This window comes from Melanerpes formicivorus, unplaced genomic scaffold (assembly GCF_026170545.1).
Source record: "Melanerpes formicivorus ecotype bairdi unplaced genomic scaffold, bMelFor1.0.p_v2 SCAF_5, whole genome shotgun sequence".
Taxonomy (NCBI): Eukaryota; Metazoa; Chordata; class Aves; order Piciformes; family Picidae; genus Melanerpes; species Melanerpes formicivorus.
Window position 1 is genome coordinate 23,615,646 of NW_027142357.1, and position 14,281 is coordinate 23,629,926.

Sequence of the window (14,281 nt, forward strand, 5' to 3'; positions counted from 1 at the left end):
AGTTATGGCAAACGAAGGTTGGGTTTTGATGGAAGTTCTTTTCTTTCCTGTACTTCTCGCTGTCTGTATTTCACTTGAAAAACAATCAGTCACCTTCTACATGCTAAATGACCTGCTAGATGATATATCCTGTGTAGCAACCTGCCCAACCAGGTGAACTGAGCTGCTCTGTCTCATACATTTATATTTTTTGAGGGAAATCATCCTACTGTAAACAAGGAACTTTATTCTGACACAAGAAAATAAACAGTGCTAAACAAGAAGAAAAGAACTGCCCATTTCCTGGAGGAAATGAGATTTTCTTACCTACTGTATTGCCCCTTTAGAAAGCTGTGTCTAATTCAACATGCAGTGAGAGAATGGTCCGTAGTAACCAGTTTCAAGCGTGCAGGTGTCATCCTGGTGTAAAAAAGGTGTATACGGCCCTTTGATCACCATCTGCTGTTCTGCTGGGGTACTGCAGGGCTGGGCGGCAGCCTGCCTTCTCCCTTTGCAGAGAGACCATCCTCATGGAGAGACAGGGCCTTCTATTAGTGCTGGACTTACATTTAAACTGTGATTTAACGTTAATAAAGTTTAATAGAACATAGATTAAAAATAATTCTAGGAAAAGACGACAAATATCTCACTGCAATGAGCATCTCGTTAAAATAGGTGTATTTGAGGTGCAAGGTTGAGTCCAGGCTTACTTTGGCACGGTCTTAGACAATACACAGTTATTTACCTAGGGAAGGCTGATGCAAGAAGACAGTAATTCTGGTCATTTCAAACAAACAAAAATCTGAAAATCCAAAGTTGTTAAATACATATGCATGTTTATATATCCTATGCCAATCAATGACTGGGAATCTCTGACTTTGAATGGACATGAAAAACACAATCAGGAGCAGGAAGAAAGAGGAAATAGGGATGAGAACGTGTGGAAAAGAGGAAAAGGAGTAGCCATTAAAAAGGAGAGTAACAAAAAGGCAAAATAAGGCTCTCAGAAATTGCTGAAGGTATAAACAGAAGGCAATGAGAGGAACAGAAGCTGTGCTCTTTAAGTTTTCAGCAGCATTAGTAGACACTTGCATTGCAAATGGCAAAATATGGACCATGAGTCACAGGAGATGGATCCAAGAACAGAGAAAAAATATTTTAAATTTAATATCTGGACTGTGTAGTGAGACTTAACATTTCACTAGACTTATATTATGGTACCACAACAAAACATTTAGGATAGACCTCTAGGAAGGATCTGTTAAATTTTGTTTGCCACTAGCACTAGTTATGAAGTTTACCTCAATTGTATCATATGGGTTTGTGCCAGTCTGGCTGTGGTCAGCCTGGAGAAAATTACTTCACTGAAGGAGATTCTTTCCTGGTTTCATGGAGCAGTGTTAGGGAAAATAAGAGGGTTTGCTGTAATATGTATGGTTTGTGCCACAAATTAGACCATGGGCCACTCCAGACTGGATGACAGGCTGTCTTTAATGTCCAGTGAGATGCTCAGACCTTTCCCTCCACTAGGCAGAACTGAAACTCAAGGTGGAATCCTACACATTTAACATGTCTCCTGGACTGCCTGGCATCTTCCATTTCATACTTCATTTTTGGTACCCTTTTGCATTTTACAAAGGGCTGACACAGATATCATGAAAAAGTCTGTAAAGAAAAATTTCTCCAATAACTTTTTGAAGGGAGTATCTCACTTGTTACTTCACAGACAGGACTAGCAGGATTTTTCAGATGCTACGACCATTGATGAGCTTTGTATTAATCTCTCCTCTTTGTGGTCACTAGATGGGTGAACATAGTCTTCTCTGGTAATGCTGCTGCACCACAGCTATGAAATTGCCCCTATTACTGAGTAATATAAGGCTTTGATAACAGCTGCATAAACATACTCAGCTACAAAGCTCAAATCTGGTTTTCTTCCTTGGATTTTTTTTTTCTCCTTATAGGGAATGGAGACATGAGCAAAAGGTTTATCCTGCATAAACCTCCAGGACACAGTGGAAAACTCACAGTTCTCAAGTGAGCATGATTTTTGTACAGTAGAATTTACAAAGCTGGCATTTTACATTTAAGGGTAACAAAATCTTTTTGTTAACTCTGACCTGTGATAGGCTTTGCATAATGTGTGTCCATCACTGCAGTACTTCAAGTCTCTTCATGTTCATTATATTGGCAGATTTCTTGAAGAATCATTTAAGGGCTTTGGAGGAGGTGTGTTAGTTACTGTTAACAGTGTATTAAATTTATAAACCTTGATTTAAAATTGATAGGTGAAGTTTATGCTACTGATGTCAACAGGACTGGGATTCTAAATGTTAAATGTAGCAAATCAGAATTGAGAGAAATTGCTGCCTTAATCCCAGGCACCTTTTGCCCACTGTTTGTCATCCTAATGCCCTTCTGTTTGATATTTACTTCTTTGGACATTGCTACCTCACTCCTTTTGCAAATCCATGTTAGCATTGATGTCACAAAGTAAGCAGAATGAATGTGTGAAATTGCTTGTAAAATTATCAAGTGAAATGAATAGCAAATACAATGACTTCTTTTTTTTAAGTTGAATAAGGAAACTGTTAGCAGTGATGCACTCTCATAATGCTTACTAGAGCTGAACAGTACATATATAAGTCTGTGCAGAAGAGGCAGCTAGGCAGATCTCAGGATCCTCAAGGCTTGCCATAGTTCCAGAAGAGAGAGCAGCAGCTCCTCTGCAACAGCTGTATATCATTTCAAAGTATTAAAAGGTAAGATTTATACCAACTACTAGTACAATTTGTTTGAGAAAGCTGAGTGCGGTATCTGAATTGTGTTGTTAAAAGTTTGCAATAGAGGTGCATGACCTTATTGCAAATTGGTGTTTTCTTCTGTGGTTATAGTCACTGATTTTTTGGTGTTAATGACAGCATTTAAACATTGTTCAACAGAAAATTATCTGGAAGAGGGAAATCACCTGTTTGGGATATAGAAGCAATTGAAAGAAGGAAAATTAACCATGAGAACATGAAAGACATGCATTGTAGTAAGAACTCAAACATGAAATACATAACTATTGCTTTCTATATTTTCATCTCCTTTAGTATCTTTTCTAGAGATATTTAATGAACATGAATACTGCCTAAATATGAATCAACAAGGGTTACATTAGGATAATAAAAAAAAATCAGATGGGTTTCTGTAGAGACAGATTTAAAACTAAGACAGATTGCCACTCCATCACCTTTGTTTTCGATTAGTTTGTCTCAAGCAACTATTGCTTTCATATTACTGTAAGATCTCAAAAGAAAAATTTATAGCACAAAAAAAAACATTAAAGCCTTTCAATAGTTAGTGTGATTATTGTATACAATTTAATTTAGTCTTTCATCCTACTATGGATTTCCTTACACTAGAACCATTATATTTTACAGAACATTCCACAAGACATTATAGCATGGTAGGCAAATTAGATGTAAAGTACATCTACCTGAAAAAGTAACTTATGTATAATTAGAAGTAATTGCTACTTGCAAACACTTTCACATGAACAGAAATCTAGCTTATTAATTCTTATATCTTCATATGAAAAGATTTGGTTTTTTACTACTGGAACTTCACCAATCATTTGTCTTTTTAAAATGGAAATAGATCTAAAGCTGACTTTTGAAATATTCTTTTTTTTGAAAACTCAAAGAAATTAAGCTAGTTTAAATTGCACTGAGTACAAAAAGCATCTGCAGTAAAATATATTGGGGAAAAATTAGCAAAATCATGTTGATTGAGGAAATAATACTCAAATAAGTTTCTCATCAAGATTTGAGAGATGTATTTTTTGCATACTTTCTGGGCATTGAAACCAAGTTTATCCTCTCCAATTAGAAAGAAATTAAATCATTTAAATCTGTCTGAGTAGGAACAAAAATTTTGTATTATCTTGTTGATCATCTATTTTTCTGTACAAAACATGTTTGTGTTCCCAAGAATAAAGTAACAATATCTTCTTTGGGAATAAAGTAACAATATCTTCTTTAACTTGTCAAAAACAGCTGGTGATGGTTTGGATGATCAGCAGCAACCACTAAATATTGAATAAATAAAAGAGATTCTGAATTTTTTAAAGAACACATTTAGCAGACATTTAATACTGTTAAAAATGCTTGTTTCATTAAATAGTACTTTCTTGCTTGAAAATTGTAAATTTTTTAACTGCATTTATACATCTTTTTAGTAGTTTCAGATTTTGATTCTGAAAAGTTTAGGACACCAAATACGCATTTAACTTTAAACAGCTGTGAACACATCTGAAAGCCCTGTGGAACTAACACAGAAGAGTTACATCCAATGTACATTGAAATGACTGCAAGTCTGTTTACTGACTACAGTGAGCTTCAACTAATATTTTTTTATAAATCTTCTATATACAAATAGCTTTTGGTGTCTGATATTGCCATAAGAAGACTGGAATAATGGCTAGACTATTTCTTTCATTCCACCTCAGTGACTTACTTTTATGTCTAATATATATCATGGTTTAAAAAGCTACAGACAGCTGTAAATTATTTTACTTTAGCTCTTCAGGTTAAATATATCAAACTGCTAGCATACCATTAAGCAGGGCAGATTTGTTTATATATCGTGCAATTGCCAGACTTTATTTTCAACCGTATCAGCTAGCATGGGAGTCACTACTTTACAACCAAACCATTTTTGCAGTCACAGTACACCCATCTCCCAAAGAAGAGGCAGTGATTTTGTTCCATTGTTGGAAGTCTGTGAAATGTGAAGTTTTGCATTCTTTGGGATAAACATTGGATGTCAGTGTTGCACCACCAAATTACAGCTCCAAATGAAACAGTGAAGAGAGAATTCAGCACTATAGGTCAGCTTATAATAGGACTGACTACATGGCCACTACAGTATTTGTTGGTACTGTAGCAGGACATGTGCCAGTGTAAATATGAAATCTCACATAGCAGGAGATTACAGAAGGCAGAAAAGAGTCTCCATACACACTGACGGTAAAATGAGCTACACTAGCAGTGGCTTCTCATAGAAAGAGGGAAACTGACTCCATTGCTTAATAGCACAATACATTAAAAAGTTTTATATTTGTCAATTTATTGTCATGGTTTTGATTACCATTTTTAGTGCCTTAAATATTTTGATACCAATACTCGGATATGCTAGTAAAATATTTGTATTATTCATTAAGATTCTTTTGAAAATGAAGCCTCACAAATTCCAGAAGCAATACATTCTTCCTAACTATAGGTAAAATGCCTGCCAACAGCCAAGCTTTGCATCTCAAATTATAAGCTATTTTATAACAGATAGAAGAAACAGATGTCATTAAAAATCTGCTATGAAGCTGGACAGATTACTGGGGCAGCATTGAAGTCCTACAGCAGTAATGTTTTTTATGCTGGAGCTTATTTTTTTCAGAGATATTCATATAGCTCACTCATTTGCACTGTTCAGAGTCTGTTTCATGGCAGATTAATTTGCACCTTCTCTACACATCATTCCTTCAAAACTTTCCTACGGATTCCTGCAGGCCATAGTATATTGACAAGGCATTACAACAAATGATAGACATGTTTTCATTCAGATTACCCTATATCATAAATCATTGGATTTCCATAAATAACTCTTCCAGTGGAGCCAGAGGAACCCAATGCAGATTACATTTAGGGAGAAGGGGTTTTTTTGGCTGGGTCTTACTTTGCAAGCTACCACTTTACTTAAATGCACTTATCTTTCCTATCTCCCTTTGTTTTTCAGACTGTAACATAAACTTCCATAGGAAAGTGTCATGAATGGCAGAAGGACTCTTTCAAATACACAAGTGTCTGTCCAAGTACATGCTGAAATTATTTCCAGTGACATTTTGCTGATGTGAACTCATTGCAACATCTGTTGCTTTCCAGCAGATTAATATTATGATCCATACTTATTTTAAAGTCTGAATGAGCATTTACTATTACTCATGCAATGAATGAGAATTTAGCTATTGAATGAATGGTATATTCAATTTCCTCATCAAGGTCAAAAGTCCCTAACCAAATTTTAAATTAATTTCCTTTTCTACACAGTCATTCCATAAACTTAAGGGATCCAAAATTATAAAAAATAAACACTGTATACTAGTTGATTTTATAAGTAGATTTCCTCTCATTTCCTGTTTATGAAAAGCACTTTTGAGTCCATAAGGCATTTGCAGCTCATGTCCCTTTTGCTCAGTTTTATGAGCCTAAAATGACTAGCATTTCAGTAGGGTGTGTCCTATAGGTCTTCAAGTGTAAACAGACTAATAATGCCACATTAAATAATGAAAATTGTAGCACACATAATTAGGGGATTTGAGAATGTCTTATTCCCGCTGGTGACTATTCACTTACAGTTGGGACGGTATTACTTGCATGAATAAACCGATCACTAACGCAAATAAGGGAATCAGCATAAAAGCATTTGTGCAGACTGCAATATCCTAGTTCACAATGAATAATACCACATTAAATTCAGTAAGACTGGTCATGCTATTAAAGTGCACATGGTGAAGACACATATAATAACGTGGCCATTTCTGTTACATGATTGAAGCCAACAGAATTACCTGCAACAGTAAGAATTACACCTGGGAGGCAATACATTCTGGTATGGTTTATTACCATTAATATCAAGTATATACCCCATATCTTGTATAACCCAAATAGCCCTATAATGAAAAGCTTTACGGTGAAATTAAGTATTATGACAATAGTACAACAGGCAAAACTTGACATACCACATCATTGAACATAAGCCAGTGTGGGGGTGTTTTTTTTCCTAAGGAGTCACACCTATTAATAAGTTATTATTAAGTCCCAAGGCCTGGTGCTGCAATATCTGTTATTTAAAATATGTGTGTATATATTTATACACACACACACACACACACACACACACATATATTTATAAAAGGAAAAAAGAAAAAAAAAAAGGGGGGTGGAAGGCCTGAAGGAAAGAATGGGAAGCTGCTAAAGTGACAGCATTCTTGACAAAAGTTTGCTTTGTTTTTAATCTGAGCTGGAAAAAAAATGTGTCATCCCAATATTCTAGTTACGCAGTAAAACAGTATTATAGAAACACATCTGAAGGTTGCCATCAGTAGAACCCAGAGCAAAGGAGATACAGACCTTTATCCTTGTATTACAAAATTAAGTAGAACAAAGCCTAGAACTTAAAGACTGGAGCAGAGGCGATGCCTTTTGAACACCTACCCAAGGCATTACAGTTTTCAGACATGGGGGATACAAACCCCATCCCTATAGGGTCTCAATATCTTACAGTCTGGATCAGCATTAAGAATGTTTCTTTTTTTATATAATTTATTCAGTGTGTAAAGATGATTGCATTCTTCTTTGTTGCCTTATTTCTCTTTTGACAGGCAATGAAAATGAAAAGCGTTTATTTTGTTGCTGGGCTCCTTTTAATGATAGTTCAAGGCAGCTGGCAAAATCCTCTCCAGGATACAGAGGAGAAATCAAGGTAGGTTCTCTGGATCAAACTTCTAGAAATACTTGGCCTGAACTTTCTTTTATTTTTAATTTGTTTTAAATATATACCTTTTTTTTTTTTTTAAATATATACTATTACACATTACTTAATCATTGGGAATGACAAAATATTTTAATATTGCAAAGTACAGCACAGAAGTTTTTAGTATTGCAATAGCTGCATCACTTACCCAAGAAGTGCCTATAGCATAGAGCATCCAGTCAGCTTTGGTGATTCATTTTACTAGCCAGGTAGTGATCAATATGCCACTTGCTTTCACTTTGTGAATAAAACAGTATTTTATAAAGAAAAGTCAATGCACCTGCAGAATATACTATAACCATTGTCAATTAAAAAGTTTCAAACTTTTCACAGATCATTCAAAGCTTCCCAGTCTGAACCATTAGATGAATCTAAACAGCTGAATGAAGTGAAGCGTCACTCACAAGGCACATTCACCAGTGACTACAGCAAGTACTTGGACACCAGACGAGCTCAAGACTTTGTGCAATGGCTAATGAGCACTAAAAGAAATGGGTAAGCATTTTGATCACATTGATGTTTGGTCAGTAGAGATCCCTGTATACAGAGACAGCCAAAAATCTAGCTGAATTCAGTTTCTTGATTTCATCTTCCCATCACAGACCATGCATAATTCTCAAATAAGTAAGATACTCAAGGGAAATTTATATATAACATTAAAATATTATTAGAAATGGGGAATATAGGCAAATCAGTCAAAAGGATTTGGATAAATCAAGTGTAGTGTCAGCATGTAACCTGGTATGCTGTCTAAAACGTCTACCTCAGCCTCTTTGGGACAGATGTTTCAATGAATGAATGAAGTTTAAAAGGAATAAGAAATGTAAATAAAATCATAAAATGCTTTTGCTGGAAGGGACCTTCATTTGACCACTGAATACTCTACCAGTATCACAAACATGCTCTTCAGAGATGAGTTGGGACATTTTTTGAAAAAATGCTTTTATTAAACACATATTACCAAGATGAGAGCAAGAATAATGTAAAAGTGTGTAAGACTATGCCCTGTGTTCTAGAGAAGATCCATCCACAGAATCAAAAAGTCTATGATAATGCTTTTAAATCCCTGTAGAAGCTTTTATAGTGTAACCATTCATAGATATTGTATTTATTTAAATTCATAAGCCTGAAATAATTTTTTATATTCATCTATATGCCATAGTAATTTATCATAATATTTAAACAATAGCAAATAAAATCTTACTAACTAGTGCATAACTCTGCATGTACGGGTAATAATGTTTTAATGATTGTGGAATTCTGCTACAGCCAGCAAGGACAGGAGGACAAAGAAAATGACAAATACTCGGACCAGATCTCAAGGTATTCTAATTGCAACAACTGTGTTCTATAACTATATGCAGTGGCTTCAAGGAATGCAACAGGATGACAACATTTCAGAAAAAGACATTTCAAGTAGTAAAAGGGTGTAGAGCATAAGGTAAAAAGAAAAACTTGGTATAGATAAAGGCTGAATCAAAAAAGAACCACATTATATTGAGAAAAAGCAAACTAGTGAGAAGACTAACAAAAGCAACATGGCCAGGCACCCATTTGCAGAGACCGGATAAAGCACGATAAACAATGCTCAGTCCCATGTCACGTAAACTGCTCATTACAAGAAAGGAGAACACAAGACCTGCTAGAGGCCTGAATTTTGTTTCCTGATAATGTTTCTGGGGGGAGGGTTATAGGGACTGGAAATCTGAAATAAATAAAAACTCAGTAAGTGTTTTTGAAAAACAAAACAAACCAAGAATGAACCTATATTAATTCTTCATTTTGTCACAAATTCCTAAGAGGATAATCCAGATCACAAAAGATCCTTCCATTCAAAACACTGTCAATATCAGTAACAAATCTGTAATAATGTTTCAGCTTCAATGAAATAGCATATCTCAACAAAATTAAAATTCCATTAAAAATGTTCCAAACAACTCCAGTTAGCATGCTGATGAAAAGTGCAGATGGTACTAAATTAGGAGGAATGGTGAAATCCCAAGAAAATAAAAAATAATAGAAGGAGCTAGAGGCCCTGAAAACTGGGTGGAAATTTGCCAATTCTGAAATAGAAATGCCAGGGGATTTATTTGTGGCAATTATTCCATAATATGTCTACTTCTTGGGGCCACTTGCCTTGCTAAAGGCCAGTGTGACATAATTTCATGCTGTATCAGAGAAGATGCACAATGAAGCATATAGAGAGAAAAGTCTGAACAATCTGGGTAAGAAATAATGAAGGTGAAGGTAGGAGGAGTGGGTTTAATGGAAATGTTTAGGTTAACATGAGAGCTAACAAAAAAAAATGTCTCTATAATACCATACAGGTTGCTGACTATAGCTAATTAATCTAGCAGAAGACCATTCCAATGCAGCTATAATTGCTTTCAGTACCTGATTTGTTCAGAACTCGTTTAGGCATATCTGTGCAAAATTGTATTGCATAGCACAGACAATGCCTTCAGAAACAAATTGTGTCATGAAAAAAACCCACCTAATTTGAGAAAAACAAAACAAAACAAAACAAAACCAAAAAAACCCCAACCACCTTAGTAAGAAATGCTAATCTGGTCAGTGAGAAAAAGAAATCAATAAAGGCTGGGGGGGGGGGAAATTGCATTCATATGCAGTCTGCTCCTACAGTATTATTCTTGTTTCAGCAATGAGATCTCCAAGCGTCATGCTGAATTTGAGAGACATGCTGAAGGCACCTATACCAGTGATATCACTTCTTATTTGGAAGGCCAAGCTGCCAAAGAGTTCATTGCTTGGTTAGTGAATGGACGAGGAAGAAGAGAGTAAGAATTCATCCATTCCTACTATTAAATTTTGCCTTGCTTTTGGGGTTAAAAATCAAGTTTGATGAAACCTTGATGTGTTTCTGATAATTTTTTCTGTACTTCACATTTTTCTTTTGTAACAGAAGATATTCTGTGGGTGTGAGATTACTGCTTTACATTAAGTTCAAATACAGATTAAAACAAACCGGTTAGGTATGCTGTTACACTCTAAAAGGTCAAGTTATATTTAAGGTCAACATATCTGAAACTAAACTAAACCATCCTCTAACTACCACCTTTCTCCCTTCACATAAGATTTCTTACAATTTCCTTAACTCTCATTGAGATGATTTGAGTCAGCATCATCTTAATTTCTCTGATTTTTCCCTTTCACAGTCCATCTTTCAGTCTGCAGTATTTTCAACATTCATTTTTAACCAATGTCATCAGCTGTACTCCACACACTGGTGATCATTCCCAGCAGCAACTAATGCCTTCTTTTCATCTTCCCATCCTCCACAAAGACTCCCCAAGTTGCTGCAGTCAAAAGAGCTATGAATTCCTACAACTATGACTTATTTTCCCTTTTAAGACACCTCTACTTCTTTTGCAATGGTTCATGGATGCGGCACACCACAGTTCTGACCTGTCTCTGATTTCTTTCATTAATATCGTATTCTCCACATACTCATTGCATATTTCTCAGGCCTATTCATTTCATGTACTCACCCATGACTCTACCTCTCTGTTCATGATAGTCTCACATTTTGAATGTTACTACCTTCAGTCTCCTGCAGGTACCCTCTATCTCATCTATTTCCAGCTCTGCATTGTTAGGAGCCACACCATGCACATACCACCCACCTTTACACTGTTCTGTACTTTTTTTGTGTCTTTAGACTGTAAGCTCTTTGGGGCAGGGATTTCAGTTCATCCTGATTATATATTCTACCAGCTGTAAAGTACTATGTAAGGCTCTTGCAGTATATAAAAATAATAAATAATAAAATACAAATCTGTAAGATAAGCTTGTGTGTTGTAGTCAAGGAAGACTAAACAGGTTAAAGTAAATTTTGTAAATCATGACAATTCCCTGAAAAAAACCCCAGTGTTAAATAAATTAACTAGACCAGCAGACCAGCCTTCTACTTCCAATATTTAGTCTTATGTGTAGTAAAATTTGTGTACAGCCTTCCCTGAAACTATTTTATGAAAAGAACCAGCCTGCCTGTCACTGGTCCCAGAGCACAGCATGCTTCAGCATCAGCCCACCTTAAAGGAATCCAGTCAAATTTTCCCATGTTTGAGAAAATGAAACAAGAGAGGAAAGTTTTCTAAACTGGGCTCTTGGCCTAACAGTTTCCCAGCAGTCAAAAAAAAGGTAGACCATAAATCAGGATCTGATTTCAAATACAAGAAGTTGTTGTACAGCAAACAAGTACCTAGATTTTATACAAGTCTTGCAACTGAGTTATTTTAACCCCTGAAAATAATAAAAAAACCCAAAAGTTGCTGTTAAAATGTAAAGTTATGTGGTGTAATTTTTAAGTATATTAGTAGGACTTCAGACCAATTAAAACAGGGAAAAAAAAATGAACATTTGACTGTAATGTTTTAGGAGCGGTATTTCTTAAATTTAGTTTACTGTGCCTAGTCTACCTGGCATAGACATTGCAGACATAGATATTGAGATATGTTTTTACATTTATGTGTTTTTCAAAAATGCTGGTGAGGAAGTCAGACTCAGCGGAAGAAACAGTCCTCATCATAAAAAGACATTTCCATGCTTTATTCTATAGTGAAAATAATGCCTCAAAAGATGTTCTGCTATACATCATGCTACATCGAGCCACAACATCAGGCTCAACCCATTAACTCCTTAAAATGGCAGGAAATGCATAGCGTATTAGAAGCCGGTAATAGAGCCCTTTTAAATAGTTTGTTTATTTTGATCTGCAAGTTGTTTGATAATTTCTTCCCTTTGAAGTTTCCCAGAAAAAGCTCTTGTGGCCGAAGAAATGGGACGAAGACATGCAGATGGAACCTTCACGAGTGATATCAACAAAGTTCTTGATGATATGGCTGCCAAAGAGTTCCTAAAGTGGCTGATTAACACAAAAGTTACCCAAAGGTGCCTGGATTTTGATTCTGTTATTCTTAACATACTGGGGTTTTAAAGGTATTTGCCACACAGAGTGAAAATGCTGCTAATCTTTCTCTTAACTATTGACAGATCTGTAACTGTTACAAACTTTCTCACAGACAGTGCTGGACAAGGATAAGATAATAAACTCATTCCAAATATAATTTGTGGTTTTGCACCAGTGGTGAACCTATGTAATAGCTTCCTATTTAACTTGAGGGGAGTTTTACCACTGAATGCTACCAGAAGCAAGGTTGTATTAAATTACTGAAAAATAAAACTCCTCTTTGCACAGGTATTATAAAACCAGAAATATTTATTGGTAAAATTACACCAAGCTGATTATTGACATAAAACACTGCCTTAAATTGTGGCTTGTCATTAGGGAGTAGGGTACTGTAGTCTGAGCTCCTGATAGGTAACCATCTAAGAAGTCTGCTTTGCCTGTACATAGGCAAATGTAGTCAGCAAGGACAACATTTTCTATGTGAGCCACGTCAACAGATTAAGATTTAAGAATTCTTTGTTAAAGTTAACAAAGCATTTTAAAAATAGTAAAAAGTCAGGTCAAGGCACATGTGAGTGGCCTAATTTCCTAAAAAGCTGTAGATCCATTCTATAAAAAAATACTTACTTTTCGTCTTTGGACTACAGAAGCACCCTTTGATCTTGGAAATCTGAAACAACCAATAATGTCTCAAAAAATTAGAGCCTCTAATTAAAACACACTTTTTATTAACATTTTACTATTTTTGTACTTCAGTTTAAGTGTGTTTGTAGTTCAGCTATGAAGCAAACAATTCAGGAAAATAACCTATTATAAACTATTAAAAAGCTTTTGCTTTAGGAATAGTTGATTTCAGTCTGTTATTAGGAAGGATCTGTGGAACTAACATCTGCTAACTCTTAAACAGAAGAAATATGTTCCATGCACATTTCATAACTCATGGGAGATTTATAATATATCCTAATTGCTGCTGCTTTTTTTTTTTCCAGAGACCTTTTGGGAGAAAACCAGTAAAAATACAGAATAAATATGGGATAAATGAAGATCTTCACTGCATCAACTGCCAGTTATTAAGAGATTCTGAAATTAGAATTCTGTTATTTACATTAGGTGTAACATACCTATGTCACCTTGCATGCCAGAACATAATTATACTTATAGTTTAGTGTTGCCAAAGGTTCATATATGGAGAATTTACTGTTTAAGCGATGGTTATCTTAACAGCTTTAAGACTATGAAAGTTCCATATCTTCATAATTTCCATTTACTCAAAATGAAGTAACTCCATTTATAGTTAATGATAACATTATTTTTCTAAAAAGGTGACTTCCACACACAAAGGATTCAATCATCAATTATATGTGTTATTTGTAAGGAGCTAGCAGTTACAATGCCTGAGAAGTGAATATCCCTCTTAAAACCTTTGTTATAAAAAGGCTAAGCTTTAAGGATATTAAATGATAGCCTTAAATAAATTTTTTTCAAGCTTATTTTCTGTTGAGTTCTCATGTGTATATCCCTTGTGCTTCTTTGCACTCCATTTCATTTTATTCTAATATTTTAGTGTCACTAAGATCTTGGAAGTGGTTTGTTTTGTCACATTTCCTTGATAATGATTCTCAGAAAAGAGCTGTGTGAACTTTAAATTGCGTTTAGTTGAAAAAAAAACCACATGTAGGATGAAGCTAGAGGAGGAAACAAGCCTGAATAAACAAGTATTCCTCATTAGCATAAATTCTAGTTTCTCAGCAAAAGCTGTAGAATAGCTTTGAAAAAAATTAAGTGCAATATACTGCAGTA

The 14,281-nt window shown here is 35.1% G+C and overlaps 1 protein-coding gene across 2 annotated transcripts; it reads left to right on the forward strand.

The window, feature by feature from the left end:
- The first annotated feature begins 1,886 nt into the window (after nt 1-1,886).
- GCG (glucagon) lies at nt 1,887-13,981 on the forward strand. Of its 2 annotated transcripts, none has more exons than XM_068138757.1 (7): nt 1,887-2,016; nt 7,400-7,500; nt 7,885-8,046; nt 8,821-8,874; nt 10,212-10,349; nt 12,319-12,462; nt 13,471-13,981. In XM_068138757.1, exons 2-7 carry the CDS (start codon nt 7,403-7,405, stop codon nt 13,493-13,495), a joined length of 621 nt encoding a protein of 206 aa, XP_067994858.1. In that variant the 5' UTR covers nt 1,887-2,016; nt 7,400-7,402; the 3' UTR covers nt 13,496-13,981. The 2 variants fall into 2 exon arrangements, with proteins under 2 accessions (XP_067994858.1, XP_067994857.1); XM_068138756.1 differs by lacking the exon at nt 1,887-2,016 and adding an exon at nt 2,637-2,741 and having other exon boundaries at nt 13,471-13,980.
- Nucleotides 13,982-14,281: the final 300 nt, after the last annotated feature.